Source organism: Haliotis rubra, unplaced genomic scaffold (genome assembly GCF_003918875.1).
Source record: "Haliotis rubra isolate DU_JTF1 unplaced genomic scaffold, ASM391887v1 Scf79, whole genome shotgun sequence".
Taxonomy (NCBI): Eukaryota; Metazoa; Mollusca; class Gastropoda; order Lepetellida; family Haliotidae; genus Haliotis; species Haliotis rubra.
In genome coordinates this window covers 1,720,235-1,746,030 of record NW_025767512.1, presented here as the reverse complement: position 1 = coordinate 1,746,030, position 25,796 = coordinate 1,720,235, and the positions used below count along the sequence as shown (strand labels likewise).

General features: G+C 40.2%; 1 protein-coding gene across 1 annotated transcript in view; it reads left to right on the top strand.

Moving 5' to 3' along the window:
- The window catches only part of LOC124261141 (clathrin interactor 1-like), a 49,960-nt gene that overhangs the window by 9,054 nt on the left and 15,110 nt on the right, over positions 1-25,796 (top strand). Inside the window, exons 2-12 of the mRNA XM_046695467.1 lie at positions 137-338; positions 10,287-10,425; positions 11,465-11,599; positions 15,505-15,667; positions 16,108-16,423; positions 18,967-19,129; positions 20,126-20,198; positions 20,975-21,324; positions 22,257-22,358; positions 24,309-24,416; positions 25,255-25,322. Of these exons, the coding sequence (XP_046551423.1) occupies positions 137-338; positions 10,287-10,425; positions 11,465-11,599; positions 15,505-15,667; positions 16,108-16,423; positions 18,967-19,129; positions 20,126-20,198; positions 20,975-21,324; positions 22,257-22,358; positions 24,309-24,416; positions 25,255-25,322 (1,819 nt within the window). The remainder of the gene's footprint in view (positions 1-136; positions 339-10,286; positions 10,426-11,464; positions 11,600-15,504; positions 15,668-16,107; positions 16,424-18,966; positions 19,130-20,125; positions 20,199-20,974; positions 21,325-22,256; positions 22,359-24,308; positions 24,417-25,254; positions 25,323-25,796) is intronic.

Here is a 25,796-nt window from a genome sequence, read left to right as displayed (position 1 = left end):
TATTGACATACTCATCAATTCCAAGTTCAGGTTAAGTAAAAGGTGTTCAATCTTCAGTACAATTTTCGGTTTTAATCAGATTTGATGTATTTGTGACCCAAGGAAGAATTGTCTTAACGCTGCCTTTGTTTTTCAGCACCAATGTGGTGATGAACTACAGCGAAGTGGAGGCCAAGGTTCGCGAAGCAACCAATGATGATGCATGGGGTCCCCACGGCTCTTTGATGAACGAGGTCGCTCAGTACACATTCACATACGAGCATTTCCCGGAAGTGATGGGGATGCTGTGGAAAAGAATGTTGCATGACAACAAGAAGAACTGGCGCCGCGTCTATAAGGTGGGTGACTGCAGTCCGAAGAAAATATTGGTTGTCAACTTCACGAATTTGATTATCTTCAAAGCTAGGCAAAAGGTCTTGTGGAGACTCTATTTTGCTGGTTCTCAAAGTTTGTAGCTGGTCCTACTTCACCATGTTTTCTGTGTTTAAATATTTATCAGTTTTATTCAATTTCAATTTGCTGCAAAATTCAGAATTAAAACCCCCAAATGCTACAAGTCAATGAGATAAGGTGGCGATGGCGTAGCCTAGTGGTGAAGGCGTTCGCTCATCACACTGAAGACCCGGGTTCGATTCCCCACATGGGTACAATGTGTGAAGCCCATTTCTGGTGTTCCCCTGCAATGACATTGCTGGAATATTGCTAAAAGCGGCGTAAAACCATACTCACTCGCTACAAGTCAATGAGGACTTTCTATGCTGCTGCCTATATTTACACATATAAAGGGACATTATATTATCGAGATTACCAGTCCAGGGGCACATTCAATACATATAAACATTGGACCAAGAGTAGTGAAGTCCATAAAGCAAATTTTCAGTAGCTTGACTGAATAATTATTTTTGCATTTCTCAATAGCCCCTGACAATGTACCTGGCAACCAATTAATGTTTGTATTGGCAGACAGAATGCTACGAGGTGGAATAGTATGTTTCCTATATACATAATTTTTTAAGAATACGCAAAAATTAGACCAAGTTGAACTCTTCCCTGACAGATTTTATTGTTGCTTTCCGACAAGAAATTCAGAAAGCGCCTTGAACTGCACCTTTTTGCACTCATTCAAGGAGACAGACAATCCAGACAAATTTGACATGTATCACTGCTTTTGAGTGGTATGCATTACCTTATGCCACAAATATGATGTGAAGAAGTGGTGTATGTGTCACTGGGAAGGGAATGGTGGCCCAGATATCTCAGACATGGCAGTCCCCCCCCTTGGGCAGGCCAGAAACATCTGAATGTGTGTTCAAGTCCCAGTTCACTTGATTGTGTTTCTTGGTTTTGTCGGGGTGGTGGGGTAGCCTAGTGGTTAAAGCGTTCACTCATCACGTTGAAGACCTTGATTCAACACATCGGCCACAAGTGTGAAGCCCATTGCTGGTGTCCCCCTGCCGTGATATTGCTGGAATATTGCTAAAACGGCATTAAAATACACTCACTCACTCACTCAGCACCAAAGTGATATATGTACTGGACAGCAACAGGGTTTTACCTCGACCCACAAAAATGGGGGTCCCAGTGACCCCTTTTTATTAGTTTTAAGGGTCCTCACAGGTAATACAAGAGTCCTGTGAAGTAACATTGAGGGGAACTGTCGTCAGGGTCTGGAATGAATCAGATCCGGGCCTATGGGTGACACGATGCACGGAACTTCTCAAACACTTAGCAAAGTCCTAGATGTGTTGTGGGTACAGGGAATAATATTGTACATCCCTCTGGATGCAGTGAGGTATTTTTCTCCGTCCATCTCAGCAATTGTGCGTACTGGACGCACATTTGCACGTAGCATCCATCACTTTGGGATTTCCTATCCCATAGATAACTGCCATGATAGCCAGTTATAACTAGAATAGTGTTGAAAGCTGTGTTATAACCAACTCACTTATTGTTGCTCCTGGTTCGTCTCAATGAAGATAAAACATGTTCACAAAACTCCTACTTTCATCATATCTCTTCCAACAATTAGGACTGTCTATTAGTGTAGAGCATAGAAATCAATAATCAATTAGCAATAAATATTGGAGAAGTAATTGAACAAAATCTGAAAAAAAAGAATCTGAAAGAAATCGTCCTTCCCTTCATTGGTAAAAGGTGACATATTTAGGCTTGGATGACCTACAGATCACCGTCCTGAACAAAATTCAGAAGCAGCCTATGAATAAAGACCTAACTTGGGTATTGTGTGAGTAAATTATAACTATATTTCTTCACAATAGTATCTGTGCAATATCAGTTATGACAGTTTTCATATCAGTGATCATTAACATTTTTTCCTATCAACTGTATTTTAGATTATTAATTTTTAGCCACCTCTAGCTATAACTAGGTTTTACTGAACACAAAATACTTTTGTCATTTCCGTTCATGTTAGGAATGGATGCAAATAGTATACTAGGGAAACCGTGTATGATGCAGAAATTTATAATTGTTGATTGTGCACCATTCTTATAATATCCCTGTTCTGATAATGTAGCCCCTGACCTCCCCAGGACGCTGTCCTCGCATTGAGTCTCAATATAGGCCGTTATCACCGTCACCAGGAAATACGGAAGGCCTTATGTGACCCAGATGTGCCTTTGTTTACTAAACAATTGGTGAAAAGGTCCAGTAGTAACAGTTGTAACAATGTGAAAAGAACTGATAGTCCTAAAACATGCTTAATTTATAAGGGATTGAACCTGAAACGTTTAACCAGCTCACTGACATTGTTCATTTTGTGAGTTTATCAGAGATTATCTGGGTAGATAATCAGTTGTTCTATGTTGGAATGGAAAATGAAAACAGAAACAAAATGCAATTGTTGCCTCGGAATGCATTCTTGTTGTCATGGTGACGAGGAATATATGACAAAGTAATATTTTTTAAAAGAAAGTTGTATTTCTGATGCATATGTCCCCTGTATTATAAATATATACCCTCCATGTTCAACTAAATTTTACTTAGGCCAGACCAATCTTACTTCTTGTTTTACGGATTTTTATCCTCAGAAAACCTAAAGGCAGAAGAAAAATAAAAATAAAATCACCAGTCAAAGTAACATTCCTTCTAAACACTCAAAGTATGCTACTTTTCTCAATTTATGAAGTGTATATGGGGCAAAAAAACAACCTAAAAACAAAATTTCTTGCATGTTTACTATTTTGGCCAATAAGACATTAGGATATTATTTTTTGAGCGGGGAAAATTAATTTAGTTTTTTTTTTGTATTCTTGAAAAAATATGACAGACGGATCCGTAAAACAAGAACTAAAATTGGTCTGGCCTTATGAAAAAATGCTGAATGAACACTTTTTAATACAGAGATATTGTATATTTTTCCTTATCCTGACTCATGCTCTTTTGCTTGTCTTCTTCCTCTTGCGAACATAGTGGAACACTTGTATCTCCTTAATTGAAGCTCCCTTCAATGTAAAATCACTAATTGGTACTCACCAAGAGTTGCCTCCCTTTGCCGTTTGCGCGGGAACAGGTGTCGCCACCCTCTGGCCTCATGCTTCACTCTCTCCTTCTTCGCCCAGTGAGCAGGATGTGAGAGCGCCTGTGTCTCCTTACACACTATATCCTTTGGTTTTTCTTAGTTAGTTACCTCTTATAGTTTACTATAAAGGTATAGCTAGTATCCTTCATTAATTTGTATTGATAATTAATCGTATTTCTACTGTTTATTCACGTGTTCAGCTAGTATTACGTTGATGAAAATCTGTACTATTTGTAGATTACGTTTTTCTGCTGCTGATCCGCATGTAGTATGCCCTAGTTGTTCTACGCCTTGTGCGTTTGATTCACATTGCAGTTACTGCATTAATTTAACTAATTCTGCTTTTAATAAATACCATCTTTGCGTCTTGAGACGTGCTGCAGATAGGTCACGAACCCTGAACCCAGATCGTCATCATCTAGAAAGACATCGAGGGACTACACAAGAGCTTCGCGAAGCTATCAACGTTCTCCTCACAGGTCTCCCGAGAAGGTCAACCCATAAACGTAGATCACCAAGACGATCTCCTCGCCGTTCACCACGCCGATCTCCGCGTACATCACCACGTCGATCACCACACAGGTCTGCACACAAGTCTACAACCAGGTCCCAACAAGCGTCACCCGACATAGAGATAGAACCACACAGTCCACCATCAGAAGAGCACCAACCTCTCATCAATGATGCTGGAATAGAAGATGATGGAGGAATTATCTTCTCAGATGCAGAGATACGATATTGGATGGTAAACAACCTAGATCTCTCATCACCTTCCAAGAGTGGCAATCTGGCGCAGACATACCTGATGAAAGAAGACGATGCAGATGCTGTCACACTACCTCCGATCGACCCGATTGCTGCGGTACCACAGAATCTAGACACAGCATTCAATAAAGCCACGAAAGTTCAGACACCACATCTGCCAAACTTTCACGCCAAGAAGTTCTCCACGCATAACATGGACCCCTTCTTCAAGGCTCAAGACATCGATGAAAACTACAAGCTGATCAGCGATGTCAAGAATAAGAACTACAAGATTGACGATCGCAAACTGGTTCAGATAGAAACCATGACGAGGCGTATGTTCTTTGGTCTAAATAGATCTAGAGCGATCAATGAGACACTTATCACCAGATTTAAGTAACACGACCTCTGAAGATGATAGAATGATTTACTTTCGGCCCTACTTATGCAAAGAAGGACCAGCAGTTCCTAACGGATCATCTCACATCTGTCTCAGCAGCACTGACCTTAGCTCGTCGTCAAGGCCTCCTCGCTTCCTGCAGCTGGGGTGAGAACTTTACAGCTCCACTATATACAGCCCGTGGTCTTCCCCATCCATCTTTGACGGAGGAATAGACAAAGTCTCCAAGGAAGTCACTAAGGATTCCAGAGAAGTCCTTATGATTAAATCGATGGACACACTAGCCAGCGTCATCCGACAGACTTCACAAAGATACTCAGGGAGATCTAAATTCACTGGTCTACAGAGAGCACGAGACAGGAAGATAGCCAGCTCCAGGGGAAAAGATTCTTTTCGTCGCCCATATGGCAACTATAGAGGAGGGTCAGGAAGAGGCAGGACACCCAGAGGTTCCCGCAACTATAAACGCTGAAAGACAGGTTCGGAACGACTGGAGTCTTCCACCCCCAGCCGTTCCAGTACAACCGTCACAAGTGGGTGGACGCCTTCAACTACACTGGGAAAACTGGGGAATGTTACAAGACCCTTATGTCTCCAACATTCTTCAACACGGATTTCGTATCCCACTACAGGCCAAGCCTCCGCTGACAGTCAACCCTCACAAGTTCGACTTACAGGCACAACAACTACCAAAGTTAAGAGAGGCTGTTACATCACTCCTAACCAAGCAGGCCATAGAAGTAATAGATCAAGGAAACATCGAACCAGGTTTCTACTCCCCAGTTTTCCTAGTACCCAAGAAATACAGACTCATTTACAACATGAGCTTCTTCAACAAGAATTATCTACGCAAACCACCGAAGTTTCGCATGATACATCTACCTCAGTTACGGCAGTTGATTCGCCCTATGGACTACATGGGCAGTATAGATCTACAGGATGCATATCTGCACATCCCAATACATCCCGAATCCAGGAAATACCTACGGTTTACACTAGACGGGCTACATTACCAGTGGAAAGTACTCCCATTCGGAATATCATCAGCCCCCTGGCTATTCACGAGGATAACGAAACCGATTATCACCTATCTACATCGTCAAGGGCTACGCAGTGCATTTTACCTCGACGACGGGATACAAGTAGATCAAGATCCACAGCGTCTCAAACTACAGTTAAACTACATCATAAAGCTACTAACACAGCTAGGATGGTTAGTAAACTTACTCAAGTCGGACCTAGTACCATCGCAAGATCTGCAGTTCCTAGGCATTCGATTTATCACGAATCTCAACCGTATCGTCGTACCAGAAGACCGTTGGCTCAAGATCCAACAGACCATTCCACCAGCTCTACTCTCTCCGCTACCACTTCGACAATGGCAGAGCCTGTTAGGTCTTCTCACATCAGCCCAAGACATGACAGTCAGAGGCAGATTACAGTTACGTCCCTTACAGGTCTTCATCAACGCACATCTCGACGACCTACAACCATTCAGTCTACCGAAACATCTCAGACCTCATCTACTATGGTGGACCAAGGAATCGAATGTCTGCGAAGGGATTTGTTTAGCAGAGCAGGAATTCAAAACCCATCTATATGTAGACGCGTCGCTCCAAGGTTGGGGAGCTCATCTCGCCAACCGGACGACATCAGGGTTATGGAATCAGCAAGAAAGCAAGCTCCATATAAACATGTTAGAGATGAAAGCTGTAATCAACGCCATACTGCATTGGAGCACCATTCTACAAAATGCGCACCTAATGATTCATACCGACAACTCGACAGTGGCGTTCTATGTGAACAGACAAGGCTCAACGAGATCACTGAACCTTTTGACTTTAAGCTTTCAACTGTTCGATCTAATCCAAGATCTAAATCTACATGTCAGAGCATGCCACATTCCCGGAGCCAGGAATATACTAGCAGACGCACTCTCTCAGCCACATCTACCGTTGCCGACAGAATGGATGCTCAATACAGAAATCTTTGCACAGATAATCAAGCAAATAGGAGCGCCGCTAGTAGATCTATTCGCCACAAGATTCAACAATCAGCTACCGACATTCGTGTCACCAGTCCCAGACCCACAAGCATGGGCAACGGACGCTCTAAGCATATCCTGGGAAGGCCTCAATGCGTACGCGTTTCCGCCGCCAGCAATAATACCTCAAGTGTTACAGAAAATCAGACAAACACAGAGCCTACAACTCACTTTGGTCGCGCCCTACTGGCCGGCCAGAACGTGGTTTCCCATTCTAATACAAGAAATCGGTCAACCGGCACTAGAGCTACCCAAGAGCTCAAATCTATTAATACATCCACACACCAAACAGGTGCACAGAAACCCAGAAGTATTCAAACTTCACGTATGGACTGTATTAAAATGTGTTTAAACAAGAGAGGATATTCTACCAGGGCGGCAAAAGCGGTCACGCTTGCCTTACGATATTCTACACGTAACTAGTACGACGACAAGTGGCACAGTTTGAAAATTACGCAGCAAACAAGGGATTTACAGCGAGAGATGCTACTCATCCACAAGTGGCAGATTATTTGTGTTACCTACGCCAAAACAAACATTTAAAAGGCTCGACATTGTCAACATATCTTGCCGCGCTTAGTTCTGTGATTACTATGAGAACGGGTGTCAAATTGACTAAGACTCCAGAGTTACTGGCCTTACTACGTGCTTTCCGATTGGAGGACCAAAAGCGGAAGTTCCACGCCCCAGCTTGGGATCTGAATGTAGTGCTACAACACCTCACAAGTGAGGATTATGAACCGTTGGAATCGACAACCTTTGAATTTCTCTCACAGAAAACACTTTTCCTGTTATCTCTAGCCACGGCAGCCAGAATGTCAGAAATTCACGCTCTAGATTACGAGAGGATACAGTTTGATGACAATCAAAACACAGCACACCTGGGATTAAGATGGGATTTCATCGCCAAAAATCAACTACCAGGTCAACCAGACAGGTTATTTCACGTCCCTGCACTATCCTCGATTCTCGGATCTCAAGATACACTGGACTTATCGCTATGCCCAGTCCGAGCTCTCAAAATCTATTTACGACGTTCCAAAACAAGGCGAAGATTTCTCAAAGATTATTCATCCCCTTATCGGCAACAAATCAGACAGAAGTCTCTCGTACCACCATATCTATATGGATAAGGACTGTCATTCTACGCGCCTACAAGGCAGCAGGATTGGACCCTCCAACAGCATCAAATCCCCATGAGATCAGGGCATTGGCTTCCACTCTCGCCCTACACGGTAACTGTTCATTGAATACAATTATGGAAGGATGCTTCTGGAAATCTAACATGGTGTTTGCTAATCACTATCTGAGAGATATCACCACCGAGGACGTCTCTGGCATTCACCATTTCGGTCCTTTGGTCCTCGCTCAGCAGCTGACAGTCCCTCGTAGGCGTTAACATTTACTCCCACGAGATTATTATGTATTATTATACATACCTTATCTAGCTTATAACTCTACGGAGTTCTAGGGCTATGTATATACTTAGCTTAGGTTTACTCAGCCTTAAGCTCATACTGATGTTTATGTTCAGTTGTACAGCTTCTCTATCAGAGTCGCTTTTATATCTATTTATAATATCTTAGTATATCAGTATATTAGTATTGTAATACCCCAGTTATGCCAATATATAACCTATGGCTTATAATAGAGGAAATATCCTAAGTCAATACCTTTATGAAGTTCCCGTAGGGGTTATTACACTTATAGTTATATAAATCACTAATTATAAATCCAAAGTATTCTGTTTTTTCCCACCTCCGCTCCGGAGGATTCTACAAGCAAAAGAGCATGAGTCAGGATAAGGAAAAATATGTAATTTTTAGAGTAAAATTGATATTTTATACTTATCCTGACTCATGAGGTAAGCCCTCCCATCCTCCCCACATAACACTTTGGATTTCCCTGTAAATTCAAGTGTTGGGCTCGCAAAATCAGGAGAGAGTGAAGCATGAGGCCAGAGGGTGGCGACACCTGTTCAGCTAAGCGGCAAAGGGAGGCAACTCTTGGTGAGTACCAATTAGTGATTTTACATTGAAGGAGCTTCAATTAAGGAGATACAAGTGTTCCACTATGTTCGCAAGAGGAAGAAGACAAGCAAAAAGAGCAAAAGAGCATGAGTCAGGATAAGTATAAAATATCAATTTTACTCTAAAAATTACATTTAATGATGATCAGGGTCTGAATGGTGGGTAGTAGATTAAGACAAGCAGCTTACTAAATAGTGATTTACTTTCTATACCTAAAGCGTCCAGAATGAGCATATTCACAATTTTTTATATTAAAGTTCTATTTTCAGCATTTTGGGGTCAAGTTGTATTTTAGCATTTTTTTGTATTTTGACATTGCATTCCATGTACAATTAAGAATTCTATTTTATTGGGGAAGTAAGCAGTGAAATCAGGCCACTTCGACAGCACTAGAAATAAGTATCATAGCATGAACTTTGTCCTTTAAAGTTTTCCTGACATTTGCTGCATAACTTGGGCAGGGATCAGCCTCTGAGCTGACAGATGATTGTTTCTGAGATCAGTCTTAAGTTTCTAAAACTTAGTTCTGCCTCACAGTCTCCCGGCAATGCTTAAGACATAATTGAAGCAAGTCTAGATTTCCTCAGAATCTCCCTCCTCACTGGGGATCCCTTTCAATTTAAATGGGATTTTAATTTGTTACTTATATTATTATTGTAATACCCCAGTTATGCCAATATATAACCTATGGCTTTTAATAAAGGAAATATCCTAAGTCAATACCTTTATGAAGTTCCGTGAGGGGTTATTACACTTATAGTTATATAAATCACTAATTATAAATCCAAAAGTATTCTGTTTTCCCACCTCCGCTCCGAGGATTCTACAAGCAAAAGAGCATGAGTCAGGATAAGGCAAAAATATGTAATTTTAGAGTAAAATTTATATTTTATGCTTATCCTGACTCACTGAGGTAAGCTCCCTCCATCCTCCCACATAACACTTTGGATTTCCCTGTAAATTCAAGTGTTGGGCTCGCAAAATCAGGAGAGAGTGAAGCATGAGGCCAGAGGGTGGCAACACCTGTTCCCGCGCAAACGGCAAAGGGAGGCAACTCTTGGTGAGTACCAATTAGTGATTTTACATTGAAGGGAGCTTCAATTAAGGAGATACAAGTGTTCCACTATGTTCGCAAGAGGAAGAAGACAAGCAAAAGAGCATGAGTCAGGATAAGTATAAAATATCAATTTTACTCTAAAAATTACATAGTTGTAGATTTTCATAACTGTTAAATGTTAAAGGTTTAATGATAAATGAGAGTGTGATATATTTCTTACCTGTATGATAGTTGATAATAAGCTGAGACTTATGTTTGTATTATATTTTGTCATTGTGATATTCGTGATATAGCTTGTTTTCTCCCTGGTAGAATACTAGATGCAAATCAGCATTTGTAACCAATTGAATTCAGTGTATTACTCATACCGGAATGCAGCTGTGTTAACCTGGAATATTGAGGGTTATTTACCACTAGATCATGTGGGGTTAAATCTGGAGTTGACTCAAATTTGTGTTTGATACTTTCAGAGTTTGATTCTGTTAACGTACCTGGTGCGGAACGGCTCGGAACGTGTGGTAACCAGTTCCAGAGAACACATCTACGACCTGAGGGCACTGGAAAACTACACCTTCACGGATGAAAATGGCAAAGATCAGGGTCTGAATGGTGGGTAGTAGATTAAGACAAGCAGCTTACTAAATAGTGATTTACTTTCTATACCTAAGTGTCCAGAATGAGCATATTCACATTTTTTATATTAAAGTTCTATTTTCAGCATTTTGGGGTCAAGTTGTATTTTAGCATTTTTTTGTATTTTGACATTGCATTCCATGTACAATTAAGAATTCTATTTTATTGGGGAAGTAAGCAGTGAAATCAGGCCACTTCGACAGCACTAGAAATAAGTATCATAGCATGAACTTTGTCCTTTAAAGTTTTCCTGACATTTGCTGCATAACTTGGGCAGGGATCAGCCTCTGAGCTGACAGATGATTGTTTCTGAGATCAGTCTTAAGTTTCTAAAACTTAGTTCTGCCTCACAGTCTCCCGGCAATGCTTAAGACATAATTGAAGCAAGTCTAGATTTCCTCAGAATCTCCCTCCTCACTGGGGATCCCTTTCAATTTAAATGGGATTTTAATTTGTTACTATAAAAATTACGTATATTCAAAGACTAAGCATTAGTCTAATCTTTATCTTTGAGTGTTAAGTAATAGCTTCAAACTGTAGGACCTCCGATCCACAGAGTGGTTGGTTATAGTTGGTAAATCTGGATTTCGACCGCCTCCGTGGTGAAGTGGTTAGGGCATCCGCCCGGAGAGCGGAAAGTCGCGGGTTTGATCCCCGACTGCGTCATACCAATAGAGGTTAAAATATGGTACTTGTTGGTCCCTGCAAGGCGCTCGGCATTAATGGGTACAACAAGGACTGGTCGGCTCGGAGTCAGTATAGTGTGTCTGAGTGGGGTATTCATGCTTCACTGCGGCATGGTATCTCAGTGGGCTAGCACTATAAAACCAGCTTAAGTCTGGGCTAGTACAAGCAGCCGCACATATACACGCATGAACGTCGTCATATGAGCGAAATATTCTCAAGCACAACGTTAAACCCAATTTCACCTCTTTTCACCTCTAAATCTGGATTACTGATTGTAGTTAACAATTTGAAAGTTATATGAAACAGAAGTTTTGTTGTGTTTTGTCAGTGCGCCATAAGTGCAAGGACCTGTTGGGCTTCATCCAGGACGATGACAAGATCAGAGACGAGAGGAAGAAAGCCAAGAAGACGAAGGACAAGTTTGTTGGTGTGTCAGGAGAAGCTACAGGTTATAACTCCTACAGTAAGTGTTGTAATGTGAGCCTAGGTTGTAGTCAGCATGGCTTAGCATGATTCTCCTTCCGAAGCACCTACTTCGGTACAAATCAAGGGTTACTTGACTGGGACTGCTTGGAACATGGAGGAATTGTGGACATAGACCTCTCTGGAGGCCAACACCTTTGTATAGTGTATCGCCATACCGTAAGACATTGAATAATTGTATTTGTGGGTACACTGTCCTCGTGAGTTTTGCGGTTGGGTTTACGATTACAATCGATTATTGATCGATATATTGTGAGCAATAACCAGGACTAGTTGTTACCCCTGTCAGGGACGATGGTGTAGCCTTGTGGTTAAAGCGTTACGCGTCATGCCAAGGACCCGGGTTCGATTCCCCACGTGGGTACAATGTGTGAAGCCCATATCTGGTGTCCCCGCAGTGACATTGCTGGAATATTGCTAATAGCAGCTCAAAACCATACTCACTCACTGTTACCCTGCCAAGTGTTTGGCATCAAAACACTAAATTTTCATGTTTCTGATCTCAGCAGTGAAGATACCATAATTTATTCCATGAAGTCCATAGACTAGACACCATGACGTCAGTTACTCATTAACAAAGGATGATACTGCTAAGTACTTGCCTATCCTCCTTCTTCCACCCCCACGATGATACTCCTGGAATATTGCTGAAAGTGGCAGAAAAACAACCCCAAATAATAGTTTATGTCTGACCTTGTAAGCTACAGAGCTTCATTAGAATCTTTTTGAAAATAATAATGATAATTAGAAGATTTATAACGTGCCGTGTCCAAGCTAGATATCCTGCTCAAAGTGCACAATCTGGGCCCTTATTCTCGAAACGTTCGTAGCCCTAAGAATTCTTAGCCAATGTGTTAAGAATGGGCTTAGAAATTCGTAGGGCTACGAACGTTGGAGAATAGCTAGTCTGATCGTTATTACCCCGGATAACCCAAGCTGCCTGTTAGGCTCCAGAAGGTTAATAGTCTCACAACTTATTTCACCGAGTACCCATTTTCTGCTGGGTGAACAGAGGCAAGTTTGAGCAAACTCACTTGCCTAAGGTGAGACCACATGTATCACATGTGTTTCGTTGTGGGGCAGGACTGAAGTGCTAGAAACTCTCAGGAGTCAAGCTGCCAAACACAGTCAGCCCATCCAAGGACTTTCCACACCCAACGTTGCATAACTTCAACTGAATGTGACCTGAGCTCTGTGCACAGGACCACTAGGCCACCATATGTATTGTTTGCCTGTGCATGCCTGCCTGATTATTTCTTGTGTTTGTGAAGAAGATGCCATTTTTTGCAAGTTGTGCAGCCTGATTACGTCAGTATTGCATGTGTGTAAGAATGTTCGTGTAATGTTGTTGGTAAGGATTTCTGGCATGAGTGTGCATCAATCTCATTAACATGACATCCTTGATACTGATACAATACCTCATGCAAGGAGATCTGAGGACAACTCAACAGGAGGTCAGTCCAGTCCCCATTAACATTTCGTAATTCTCACTACAAGCGCATGAAGCATTTAAATTAGCATATCTGTTTCCTGTATAGTGGAAATTAAAGGTTTCTATAAGATCAGATTTTAATGAGTTTGAGTAAACACTGAAAATTCATCAAAGGGGCTAAAATTGCATTTGAAATAAATAGATTGTTTTTTATCGTTCCTTCTGCTCTTAAGTTTAATTTGCATTAAACACAAGAGCTTTGTTTGAAAAATGAATAGATATATTGTGAAAAATGAACCAATCATGTTACTCAGGAAAATTGAATCCTTGATGAACATTAAGAAAGGAGGTAATATTCTGTAAGTTTCATGTCTTCCTTTCGAACTTATTTTTGTCTGTTGGTTTCATGAAGTATCCCCATTTCTGAGAAAGGTCAGGGTCATTGCTCCCCATTTTACTGGTTTCTAAAATGAATAGAGGTAGCCCCTTTGTGACTCTCAAGGCAAACTAAAACATATAGAATTATAAAACTGGTGTTATGGTACTCGTGCTTCTATGCAATTGTAGAGCCCGTAGTAAGTGTAGAATATAACTTTGTCAGTTGAACCTCATAGATCTCGAAACCAGCTTTCAGACATTAGGTTTGGATATCATTACAATATATGTACTAATTAGGAGTGAAATGGTTACTCTCTTACCACTGTACAGTACATATTGCGGTACAAGGCCTTCGGTTCAGTCCGTTTCGGTTTGGTATATAAAATATATGATCATAAAGCAGAACATTGACAACAAGAGCCAAACCTTACATTGTTCAATAACATGGGGAAAAGTAGCCATAATCTTTGTTATTTTGAATGAACAAAACTGGCATCTTATGACTAGATAGAAATGACGGTTAGAAAACCGAAAATACCAAATTTTTTATTGCATTATAGTATACCGAACTGAAGGCAAAATACCACAGTATACAGTTTCACCCCTAGTACTAAGGACAGAAATAGTCAAGATGGAAATTACCCAGACAATTGTTTTTGTTGATGTTCAAGGAATACTAAATGCTGGAAGAATTATCAGTTTGTGGGAAGGTATTGATGTATGTTTTCGCTATTCTGGCTCGTTGACATTCTAGGTTAATTTCCATCCCTGACACTAACTGTAAACTTTGAGAAGGTGCCGTCTAGAGCTGGTTATCATTACATTTTGTCAGATCGATGATCGCTAGTGTCAGATCGATAATCGATAGATTATAATCATTTGGACGGTCATTTCGTAGTCAAATACGTACGTTAGCAAACTAACTTCCGGGATGTTGTCAGCACTTGTCAATTGTTAACGCTAGCAAATTAGTTACATTTGCAGCGTCTTTGGATCATCAAGTATCCTATCGTCTTTCAGTTCCGATCATTATGTGTTTTTGATCGCCCATTACAATTCACGTTTGTTGCGCGAAAATACTAGAAAATCCATGAGAAGCATCCCGAATGACACAAGGCGATGCCCGCTTTCGTTCTGACATCGATATGCTACGAATCAAGATTCCATGCGTAGGCAACAGTATAAAAAAACAAACAAGACATTAATTTTAACTCAGGGTACCTTAATGCAATATCTACCTCATAATCAAATGCACAAAAATCCTCAATCTTTACTCCAAAGATGCCATTAATGTTTCGTCTGCTTAGTTGACCTCCCACCTTACAAGATCACGCTACTAGTCATGTGACCTCGCTGGTAGATTTATTTTCATGGCATGCCATTTTTTAAAAAACCTTTTGTTTATGTTGAAGAGTGAACAAAGACATTTCCTTAAGGTTGAAACACAAAATTTATTCTGGGATGTATTGTAATCAGTCACTGTATCGAAAGTTTAAGAGAATTCATGAACCTGAAAATAGCTCTATTTTACCTGCCTTGCGTAAGTCACGTGTTTGTATGCAAATGCAACTCAAGGAATTCCCTCTTTCAGCCAATTAGAAAGTGGCTAACTTGTAACATCGTGGTCGTATTGTGACGTCTTGTTGCATGATTGGACGAATGAGTTTTCGCAGAATTTGCTCATGAATATTAAATAATTTCTTTAAACCACTTTACAACTCGTAGTATTTCAATGATGAAATAGGACACCCCAATCTAAATATATCTAGCGTTGCCATTAGCTGACAGGGGAGGCATGCGTACTTGTGTACTACACAGCTTCCGTTTAAGAGGTAAACAAGCAATGACAACCAGAGTGTTCAGTATAAGAAAACATGACAAGGTAGAATAAAACGTTTTAATGTATGTGCATCCAAATAATGATGATTTCTGATTATCAATCTGCAGTTTATTTGTAATCGACAATTGTTTATTTTGACTTAGATCGAATGATTAACCGATCATATGATTAATCACTCCAGCACTATTGCCGTCTGGATTAACAAGGTTTCAGTGTAGATTAACTTCCCATCTAGGTGACCGGTATGAGGAGGAGCCGCGGAGGACCAAGAAGCTTGATGACATCGATGACTGGGGCGGCGGAAAAAAGTCCATCGCCAACGAAGCAGTGGACAGAGTCAAGGATGTATGGAACAAAGTGACGGGTCGACGAGGAGGAGCAGAGGCGCCAGATTTCTAGTGAGTCAATATCTTCATCTTTACCAGGCAGAGTCTGGGGCAAAATAAGTTTTCAGTATCTTATACTTGTATCCTTACATCTAGTCTCTGAAAGAAACATTTTTACAGAAAAAATGTTTCCTAAATCATAATCCTAAAAGAAAATGAAAAGAAGCCCATAGACTTTCTGCATCTTGGTTTTCATGGGGGGTAGCCTGATGGTTTAAACATCGCCATGTTGTCACGTTGAAGACCCAATTCCCCATCTGGGCAAAATTTGAGTAGCCTATTTCTGGTGTCTCCTGCCATTATGTTTCTGGAATATTGCTAAAAGCAGTGTAAAACTAAACTCACTCACGTACTCACGCACTCACTCACTCACACTGCCATATATTATGAACGGTCCCTAACAATTCCTCAATTTAATGGATTCATTAAACAAAATATGATTTTTCTTTCAGTGACGATGATGACAGGGGAAGTCGCTATGACGACAGAGTCAGTCGCTACGACGACTACAGAGACAGAAACAAAGACAAAGACAAAGACAGAGACAGAGATGTGGATAATGATGATGATTACAGTGAAAAGGACCGAGATCGGCCCAGGGATCGTGATCGTTATGAATATAAAGACGATGATGAAAATGAATTTACATCAGTGGAAAGAACTCATACAACACGTACAGAAAAAATCACAACAAATAGACGGTCAAGACAAGCAAAGAAAATTGATCTCGGAGCTGCTAGCACCTTCGGCAAAGATGCAGATTCAGTGGTAGGATGGAATTACTGTTTACATACTCTTGCAGGATACCTGTTAGCCATTTTGTGGGAAGCTTCTGATCCAGTCCTTTGGCACCATAGAGAGATATTAAAAGCTCAAAATAAAGCTATGTAAACAATTCATTAACATTGAAAATCAAACATTCAGTGTTGAAATTAACTTAATCTAGTGTTCCAAAATGGCTACCTCATTGGTTACATACATACGGATTATGTTTTGACCAATGTAGTTTTCATTAACCTCTATCATGAAAAGTGACATTTTTTTCTGGAAACTTCTATTATCAAACTTAGGTATGTTAGTATTCCTATTAAATGTTGACTTTTGTGATAAACAGGTCCCAAGTGAGACTTAGGGCAACTGCCCACCACTATATATTTCACCATTCCTAGTCCTTACCTAGTTTTGGAGAGGATGTATTGGAATGAATTGGGAATTTTATTATATCCAATTTGGGGAATTTTTGTTGCAAGCTTGAGTCGGAATATCAGCCCCTGAGTAGGTCTAGATAAATTCCCCAAATACAGCCCTTGTCTTATTAATGATGCAATTTTATGGCAGATCTGGGCCACATTTCACAAAGCTCTTGTAGGCCTGAGATCTCGTAACTTTTCTCGTAACATTGGTACCTGCTATACTGTAACATAGGAGGTACGAATGCTACGAGAAAAAAGTTACGAGATCTTAGGCTTGCGAGAGTTTTGTGAAATGGGGCCCATGTCTCTAGTGCCTGTTCCACTCAGTGCTGGAAATGGTTGGACAGTTTGGGTCAGCATATTAGCCTCTGACAAGGTCAAGATTCAACAAAACTACAGCCCTAATCTTACTAGCGATGCAATCGAGCAGCTGATCATGGGCAGAATATCAGCCTCTTAGCATTCAAGATATATCAGCAAAACTACAGCCCTGATCTTACTAACGATGCAGTTGAGCAGCTTATAATATCACTAGTGCCTGTTCCACTTAATGCTAGAAATGTAAAGACAGTTCTCGCAGCAGTACAACGACCTCTTATATCCTTAGCAATATTGATTCATCTACTTGTGAAGGTAATTCATAGATAATTCAGATTAATCACGAATGTAGTTCTGCTACGGAAATTCATGGCTTAATTTACTGGTTGGCGAGTGCAGTATTGATTAATGTGTCAATGAGGGTTCTATAGTTTATGCTTTCTAGCCATGCCATCTGTAACTAATGACAACACAGTCTGATTCTGCCTTTATCAACAGCAGTAAACACTCAGTGATATGATTATTAATGTATGTCTTGAATGAAAAAATGGATGATTGGTCCTAATCATCAGATTAGGTTTCTGTGCTAATCATTGAGGTTGTATCATTTAGAGGATTTCAATGATTATTGATGTTGGTTTCTTCTAGTTGCCTTCCAAAGAATCAGTCATGAATTCTGCAATCTGTAAATAATGATGTTTATCTCTTTTTTTCCTAAAATTCAAAGAGACAGTCAAAGAAGAAGAATTGTCAACATCTATATCAGTACTGTTAATAAGACTGGCTAAACATATTGATGATCGTAAATATCGTTGATGTGAAAAATATCAATGATTCTCGATATAAAACTTGCATTATCTATAGTATCGAACATGAACTATTGTACTTAAATCGAGGTTTAATTTACTCGGACAATACACAAAGTTAGGACTTTATTCATGAGCTGCTTCTAAATTATGTTCAAGGTGGTGTTCTGTTAGTAATCCAAGCCTAAATATGTCACCACTTACCTGTTACCGGTATGTGAAATATGGTGATTTCTTTCATATTGAAAAAAACATTTTTTTGCTTAAAGTTACTCCACCGATATTTGTCTATAATCGATCAATGTTAAATAAATGATTATCAATCTCTCTGATCTATATCAATTGGCATCCCAGACTGCTATTGATGAATAAAGAACAAACTTGTAAATCACACAATCACAGAAGTATGATCAGGAAACAACATCAAAAGATAGTTTTTGTCTAGATGCAGAGCAGATTTTGGTAGCAAGGATGAGAATTTTCCGCAGGATCCGCAGAATTCCAGGAATTTCATAAGGCCAAGGGTCATTTTGTGAATCGTCTAAATCCGATAGATGCTAAACCCCAGCTAGTTTTCAGAGTTTTTCTCAAAGCTTCATTCCCATCCCTGTGGTAGGCATAAAGATTAAAGTATTATTATACCCCTTTCATACAGCAGAGATAAAAGCTTAGCGGGAAGGAGAAAGGAGGGGAGTCACGGGTCAAATAACTGTAATGCAGTCATCCCTAGTAATCTTTTACCTTTTCTTTTTATCTGTACGTCTTGTTGTTTTTGTGGCCTTATTGTCAAATTATATTGTTATTGTGTCCTATTTTGTGACATAAGATTGGGTAGGATCAGTTGTATATGTTTTACCTAAAGACACATTTCTACGTTTAATCGGAACTCTGTAGAAGAGAATTGTTCATATTGATCTTAATGATTGTACTGGAAATATTCTCTGTAAACATAACACAATATTGAAGTATTTTGACATACTGTTTCTCCTTTCAGAGTGTAAATAGTACTAATGTAGAGAATGCACCTAGTCTTATCGATATGGGACATCAACAGAAGGCATCAGAGTCCTCCTTTGCTGACTTCAGCGGATATCAATGTGCAAATGCTAATGGAAGTTTTGACGATTTTAACCCTAGGGCAGCAACAACACCTCAATGTAAGTGAAACTTTATTTGCCTGCAGTATATTTTGGGGGGCATGATGATTATTTTTCCTCAGGGAAACAGAAACTCTGAACACAGTCTGCCCCCTGTACTACCCTGTGAGTGTATGTCTTCTATCTGTACAACTCACCATTGACTGGATTATGCTATGAGGTTGATTTTTACAATTACCCATGCTTCACTGTGATAGAAAATTCACCAAGAAAGGCCAGGGCTCGATTTAAGGAAATGAAACTTTCTTGCACCCAGTGCAACCTCATTCAATAACCTTGTTGCACCAAACAAAAACACTGTTTAACATAAACTTTTATATAATGCTTGAGTTTTGGTAATGGCGGTTTAGAACATTATAACAAAAGAAATCTTGGCCTGATAAGAAGTCTGTGTTCTTTGAACACAAAATATAACATGTCACTGGGTGCAAGTTGATATGCATAAGAGATTACATTTAACAGTTTCAGGTTGCAGTGCAAGTTCTAAATGCTTAAATCGAGCCCTGAAGTCTACTAGCCCAATTAGTGATACCATATATTAGTAAAATGTTTGAAATTCTATAATTGCACCATATAACTGGAATATTGCTCAGTGCTGATTGCTATTCCTGTTGACAGATTTTGCAGTTTAATCAGGAATATCTTTCCTATAGTATGAGTGGTGTTTGGGTAGATTAGTGGTTAAAGTATTGTCTTGTTATGCTGAAGACCTGGGTTTCGATTAAACTAAACGCACTCACTCTTTCCTATGACAGGCTTGTCAGATTGTCAACTCATTGCCTGTGTCAACCACTGATTTGTCTGGTCCACACTTGCCTATTATAGGCTGGACTGATGCAGCTGAAATATTTCTGACGTCCACTTAATGCAGCACTCACTCACTCACTCACTCACTCACTCACTCACTCACTCACTCACTCCTCACTCACTCACTCACTCACTCACTCACTCACTCACTCACTCACTCACTCATGGCTTCATTATGCTTGTTTTCAGCTGCAGGTCAACCAGCTGATTTCGGTGACTTTGCACAGTTTCAGAATGGAGGAACAGTCTCATCTCCCACAGGGTAAGATACTATGGATGAACTCATTGCAGTATCACAGATCAGAATCTAAGATGATGGAATTAATACAAATTATGTTGACATTATCTTCATACACTTTCTCACAAGGAAATCTGACATTTGTCATCTCCTGTTACAATAAAGGGGCGTAATAGTAGTAGCCTAGTGGTTAAAGCATTTTCTTGTCACGCCTAAGGCCCGGGTTTGATTCCCCACATGGGTACAATGAGTAAAACCATACTCACTCACTGTTACAATAAATAAATGTAAGCATGCTCACCATACACTTACTGAAGAACTCTAATGCATACAATGAGAAATAGAAACTTTTATGGTGAGTTTCTTCTCTACAGTGTGTCCCTTGTGTAAATCTTCTTTTCTTTTCTTTTTTAAACGTTAACAGCATGTCCTGTGTAAATTTTTATTCTTTTTATAGATGTGACTGAAGTGTGATGATGGATGAGTTTTGCTTTTTATGCATGTATTCACATATTTAATTTCCTGCATAAGTGGTGGGGAGGTAGGGTAGCCTAGTGGTTAAGCTGAAGGCAAGGGTACAATGTGTGAAACCCATTTCTGGTGTCCCCCCGCTGTGATATTGCTGGAATATTGCTAAAAGCGGCTTAAAACCATACTCACTCACTCTCTCCTGCATAAGTGAGCAGCTGAAATCCTAATTCATAGAACAAATGAACAGCTTGAGTAAGACCTCAGTGTTACCTTGACAAGAACATTAGGTGATAAGACTCTCAGATTGATACAATCTCCTTGTTTCCCAGCTCTGCCAACTTCGCAGACTTTTCACAGATGAACTCCGCCAACTCTCCGACGTCCCCAGTCTCTGGAACACCAGCAGTTTCTAACACAGCCGCCGCAAGCAACGATCTCTTCGATATGTTCGGATCAACGTCCCCTCAGTCCACCCCCATACAACCTATGCAAACAGCATCCAACCTCATGTCATCACCGGCCCAAGCCCCCACATCCATGATGCCAACCCAGCCTGCAATGGGAACGACATCACCCATGATGAGCACGCCCCCTATGGGGATGGGGATGCCAGTCAAACCAGGGATGGGACCACGGATGGGAACCAGGGATGGGACCACAGATGGGACCACAGATGGCGGTGAGTTGGTTCAATCCTTGGTGTCAGAAAGTAATGAATTATGTTTGATTTTCAATGATAATAAGACATTAAGGCTTTTGTTCAACAATTATATACACCCGCCAGAAGCACCTGATTTCGGGGGTTTTTTTCATGTGTGTGCCTTTTGATGTTAATACGTGCTGTCTGTGTTTTAACAGTGTGAGTGCCCCTTGCCTCGCACATGTTGCGGTAATGCCTGTACTTGAAATGTGAATAACAGTAAACTTACACCAACTACCAGCTTCATCTTATTTTCATTTGGAAAGGAGACTTACCAGGCAGTCGCATGTTTGGGCAACATCGCTGCACTTTTCTGACAAATTATGATGTTAATAGTTATTGTGAATTTATAATGCGCCTTTTCCATGTACAGTGCACATGCTGCGCTAACACATAATCTGATCATTATTACCCCGGATAACCCATTTTTTGCTGGGATTAATCATGAAAATTGGTCCAGACTCTTAATATCAACCTCTAGTTGGCCCAGACTCTGAATATCAACCACTGGTTGGCCCTGACTCTGAATATCAACCACTTGTTGGCCCTGACTCTTAATATCAACCACTGGTTGGCCCTGACTTAAAAATCAACCACTGGTTGGCCCTGACTCTTAATATCAACCACTGGTTGGTTCAGACTTATATCATGAACCACTGGTTGGCCCAGACTCACTGACAGGTTGCAATGATATAGCTGATCTCAGTGTAAAGCAACAGAGAGACTTCCAGTTAGGAGCAGAACCTTTAACACCTGCTGATCGTACAAGTCCACTAACAAGGACAAAGGATGAGGACTGTGAGACCAGAATTAAATATGATGAATCTGTTGCCTAATGCCTGGAGGCAATTCGACCATGGTCCATCTTGGAAGGTTCCGGAGTTTCGGCACTTCTGACTGCTCTTTTTCAGATGAGTGGCATGGCACCAGGGATGGGGATGCCGGGCCAGATGCCTGGGCAGATGCCAATGGGGATGATGCCAGGGATGTCGACGCACATGATGGGCCAGCAGGTGATTACTGTTCTGTAGAACTTCAACACATCCATTGTCCAGTGCCTTGTCTATATGCTCAATACTGCCATGAGTTTTCTGCCTCCTTTATCCAACATAAACAAAATACATGGTGTTGTTATGAAGTATCACTGTCCATTTATCTTCCGGCTAATTTCAAACTGTTTGTAAAGACAGAAAAATCTGATGTTTTGTACATATTGCCGTAATCAGTATGCAAAGAAGTGAACAAAACAAAATTGTAAATGGTTAGCAAAGACAGGAAACCAAAAGTGTTTTAAGGAATAGGGAAGATTTGTCTGTAAAGCAAGAAATTACATAGATTTTGGCTTGTGAGAAATGAATCATGTTTACATTGACAGTCCAGGGTAGGTGGGAAGGGAGGTGTGCGGAGGCAGAATTTCTCTGGTGGTGTTGGTGCATGCTTGGTGTTTGATAAGATCACTGTTAAGGCTTATGCAGCACTTTTGTTTGGCTTCATGTGATTCTGGTGTCCACTGTGTTGTGAATACGGATTCTGTTTTGTTTTAAGTTATCATATGCTTATTTAACAAAATAATTTCTTCAAAATGTTTTATTTAAAGCTTAGTAATAATTTCATTGTTTTATAGAAATTATTGTCAAGAGAGTTTCCTTGGGAACAACATTAATCCATTATTTTGAATACTGTTTTGTCATAAGTACTCTTTACTTGATGCTGTATCTCTATTCATACAGTAATGTAGTGTTGAATTGTGACACGAGGTTTATGATACAATACATCGATTTACAACGCCTTATCAGAAAACATACGATTCGTTACACTTTATTTTGATGAAAAACGTGAAATAAAATAAGTGTGTATAAAGATTCTCTAGTATTTCCTGATCGGCTATAAATAGCAAAATCTGCACAAAGCCCCCAAGCATACGTGTTTCTTCCCTACAATACATCAATTTACAACAACTTATCACAATACATACTATTCATTATTATTAGTTATTTTGAATAAAAACATGAATTATATAAGAAACTGTATGCAGATTCTCTGGTATTTCGTTTTCGGCTACAAATAGCTAAATCTACACAGTGCACCCAGGCATACATGTTTCTTCCTACAATATCCAATATTTTGCTACCTGAAATTTGAAATACAATTCAGGGTTGTGATTCACCTGCAAAAAAGAAGAGAATATGAACTTATGAAATAACAGTACTGTATCAGAATATAAATCATATCACACCTATATTACCAGCAAATCGGGCCGTGGGGTAGCCTTGTGGTTAGAGCGTTCAGCTCGTCATGCTGAAGACCCAAGTTCAATTCCCTACATGGGTGATCCGTGAAGATCCGGGGTAGAATAGGTCTTTAGCAACCCATGCTTGCCATAAAAGGCGACTTTGCTTGTCGTAAGAGGCGACTAACGGGATCAGGTGGTCAGGCTCGCTGACTTGGTTGACACATGTCATCGGTTCCCAATTGCGCAGATCGATGCTCATGCTGTTGATCACTGGATTGTCTGGTCCAGACTCCATTATTCACAGACGGCCGCCATATAGCTGGAATATTGCTGAGTGTGGCGTAAAACTAAACTCACTCACTCACTCACTCCCTACATGGGTACAATTTGTGAAGCTCATTTCTGGTGTCCCCTGCCGTGATATTGCTGGAATATTGCTAAACCATACTCACTCACTTACTATCAACAAATGTATCATATCATTACACCTCTAAAGAGTCCCATGATGAACTGTTATCTTGTCTGATGCTGAATACCCACAGCAACAAAAATATTCCGCTCTTCAGTCATAGTACAGGCCCGTTTGTTTAGGATAATTTTTGGATATTTTTTGACAGTGGCCTATTTGATAAAAACGTGTTCCATTGTCGATACTAAACGTAGTGCCCAAGGAAAGTCTGAATGTTGTTGGCGTTAGTAGTTAGTTATCACCCTCTCCTCCCCTCCCCAGCCCATGATGTCGCCCATGGCAACGGGTATGATGCAGCAGCCCATGCAGATGACTGGTGTAGGCTACGCAAACTCCTCCATGCAAAATTCCATATCCACTCCCATGCAGGTAAGATGGTTGGCCCTTATCATGTATATCTCTTGATGTTTGATGTTGTTCTGGAATTGAATCTGTGTTCTAATGTGACTTTTGTGAATTTTGCTTTTAAATGGTTAAATACATATGTGTAAAATAAAGTCTCCGTGGGTTTCAACTGAGGTAAGTATGACAGGTAATGAGAAGAATATCATCTAGTATGTCCTGCTTTGAAGCTATGTTTATTGGACTTTCTCTGCGTTTCAGTTGTCAGCTCTGCACATTGAATATAAGCGTTATTGTGCTTTGTGTGATGCCTGTAATATGTGTCTCAAATCTTTATTCTTACTGAAATAATATGTGTAAAATTCAATATGTATGTGTTTTGGTTTTACTGAGTGACATGTGAAACTTTGATAGTAAATGTGGCAAATTTGGATGGTTGACATCGGAAACTTAGTTGTATGCCATGGGAATATCTTGGATGATTGACATGGGAAAGTTGGTTGAATGCAACAAGGGAACTCTTTGAATGCAATGGGAAACGTCTGTGATTGACATGAGAGGTTTGGTTGAATGCAAATGAGAAACTTGGATGATTGACAAGGGAAACTTGCTTTACATTTAATTTGTTGAATTTGTTTGCACAACTGTTTCCTTTTTCTCTCTATCACTGAGACAGTGTTTGTTTTTTATCACTGGATAAATTATTTTAAACATTAGCATCTCTAATATTTTGACAGTTTAATTGTTCTTTTTCATTTTGTCAATACTTTTGTTCTTGGATATCAGTAAATCATCCTTGAGTATCAGGACAGATTCCGCACTCAGCACGGTTTCTTTGGTTACATTGAATGTATGAATAAATCAGCTGACCTTAGTCTTCAGAACTACCACAACAGCACAGAGTTAATGCCCCTACTTGTGCCAGGATCATTGGTACAAATCACAAAGTTTTTGAAGGTTTTTCTGATCGCAGCTAAGGTTCTAGGTTTGTCAGCATATATTAACGGGAACTGCCAGGGAGGCAAATGTTCCTGACCTGCATCACTGTGCAGTGTTCGAAATAGACTAGGTTATCAGGTCCCTGACGCCCTATTCTGCTGCTTGACCCGTGAAGATCGGGGTTAGAAATGGTCTTCAGTAACCCATGCTTGTTATAAGAGGCGACTAACGGGATCAGGTGGTAAGGCTTGCTGACTTGGCTGACACGTCATCGTATCCCAGTTGCGTAGATCGATGCTCATGCTGTTGATCACTGGATTGTCTGGTCCACACTCGATTATTTACAGACTGCCGCCATATAGCTGGAATATTGCTGAGTGTGGCATAAAACTAAAATCACTCCCTCACTTTTCTACTACTAAATTGTTAAGACACTGCTAGATCTTTATCATTTGTGTTAGGACCTGG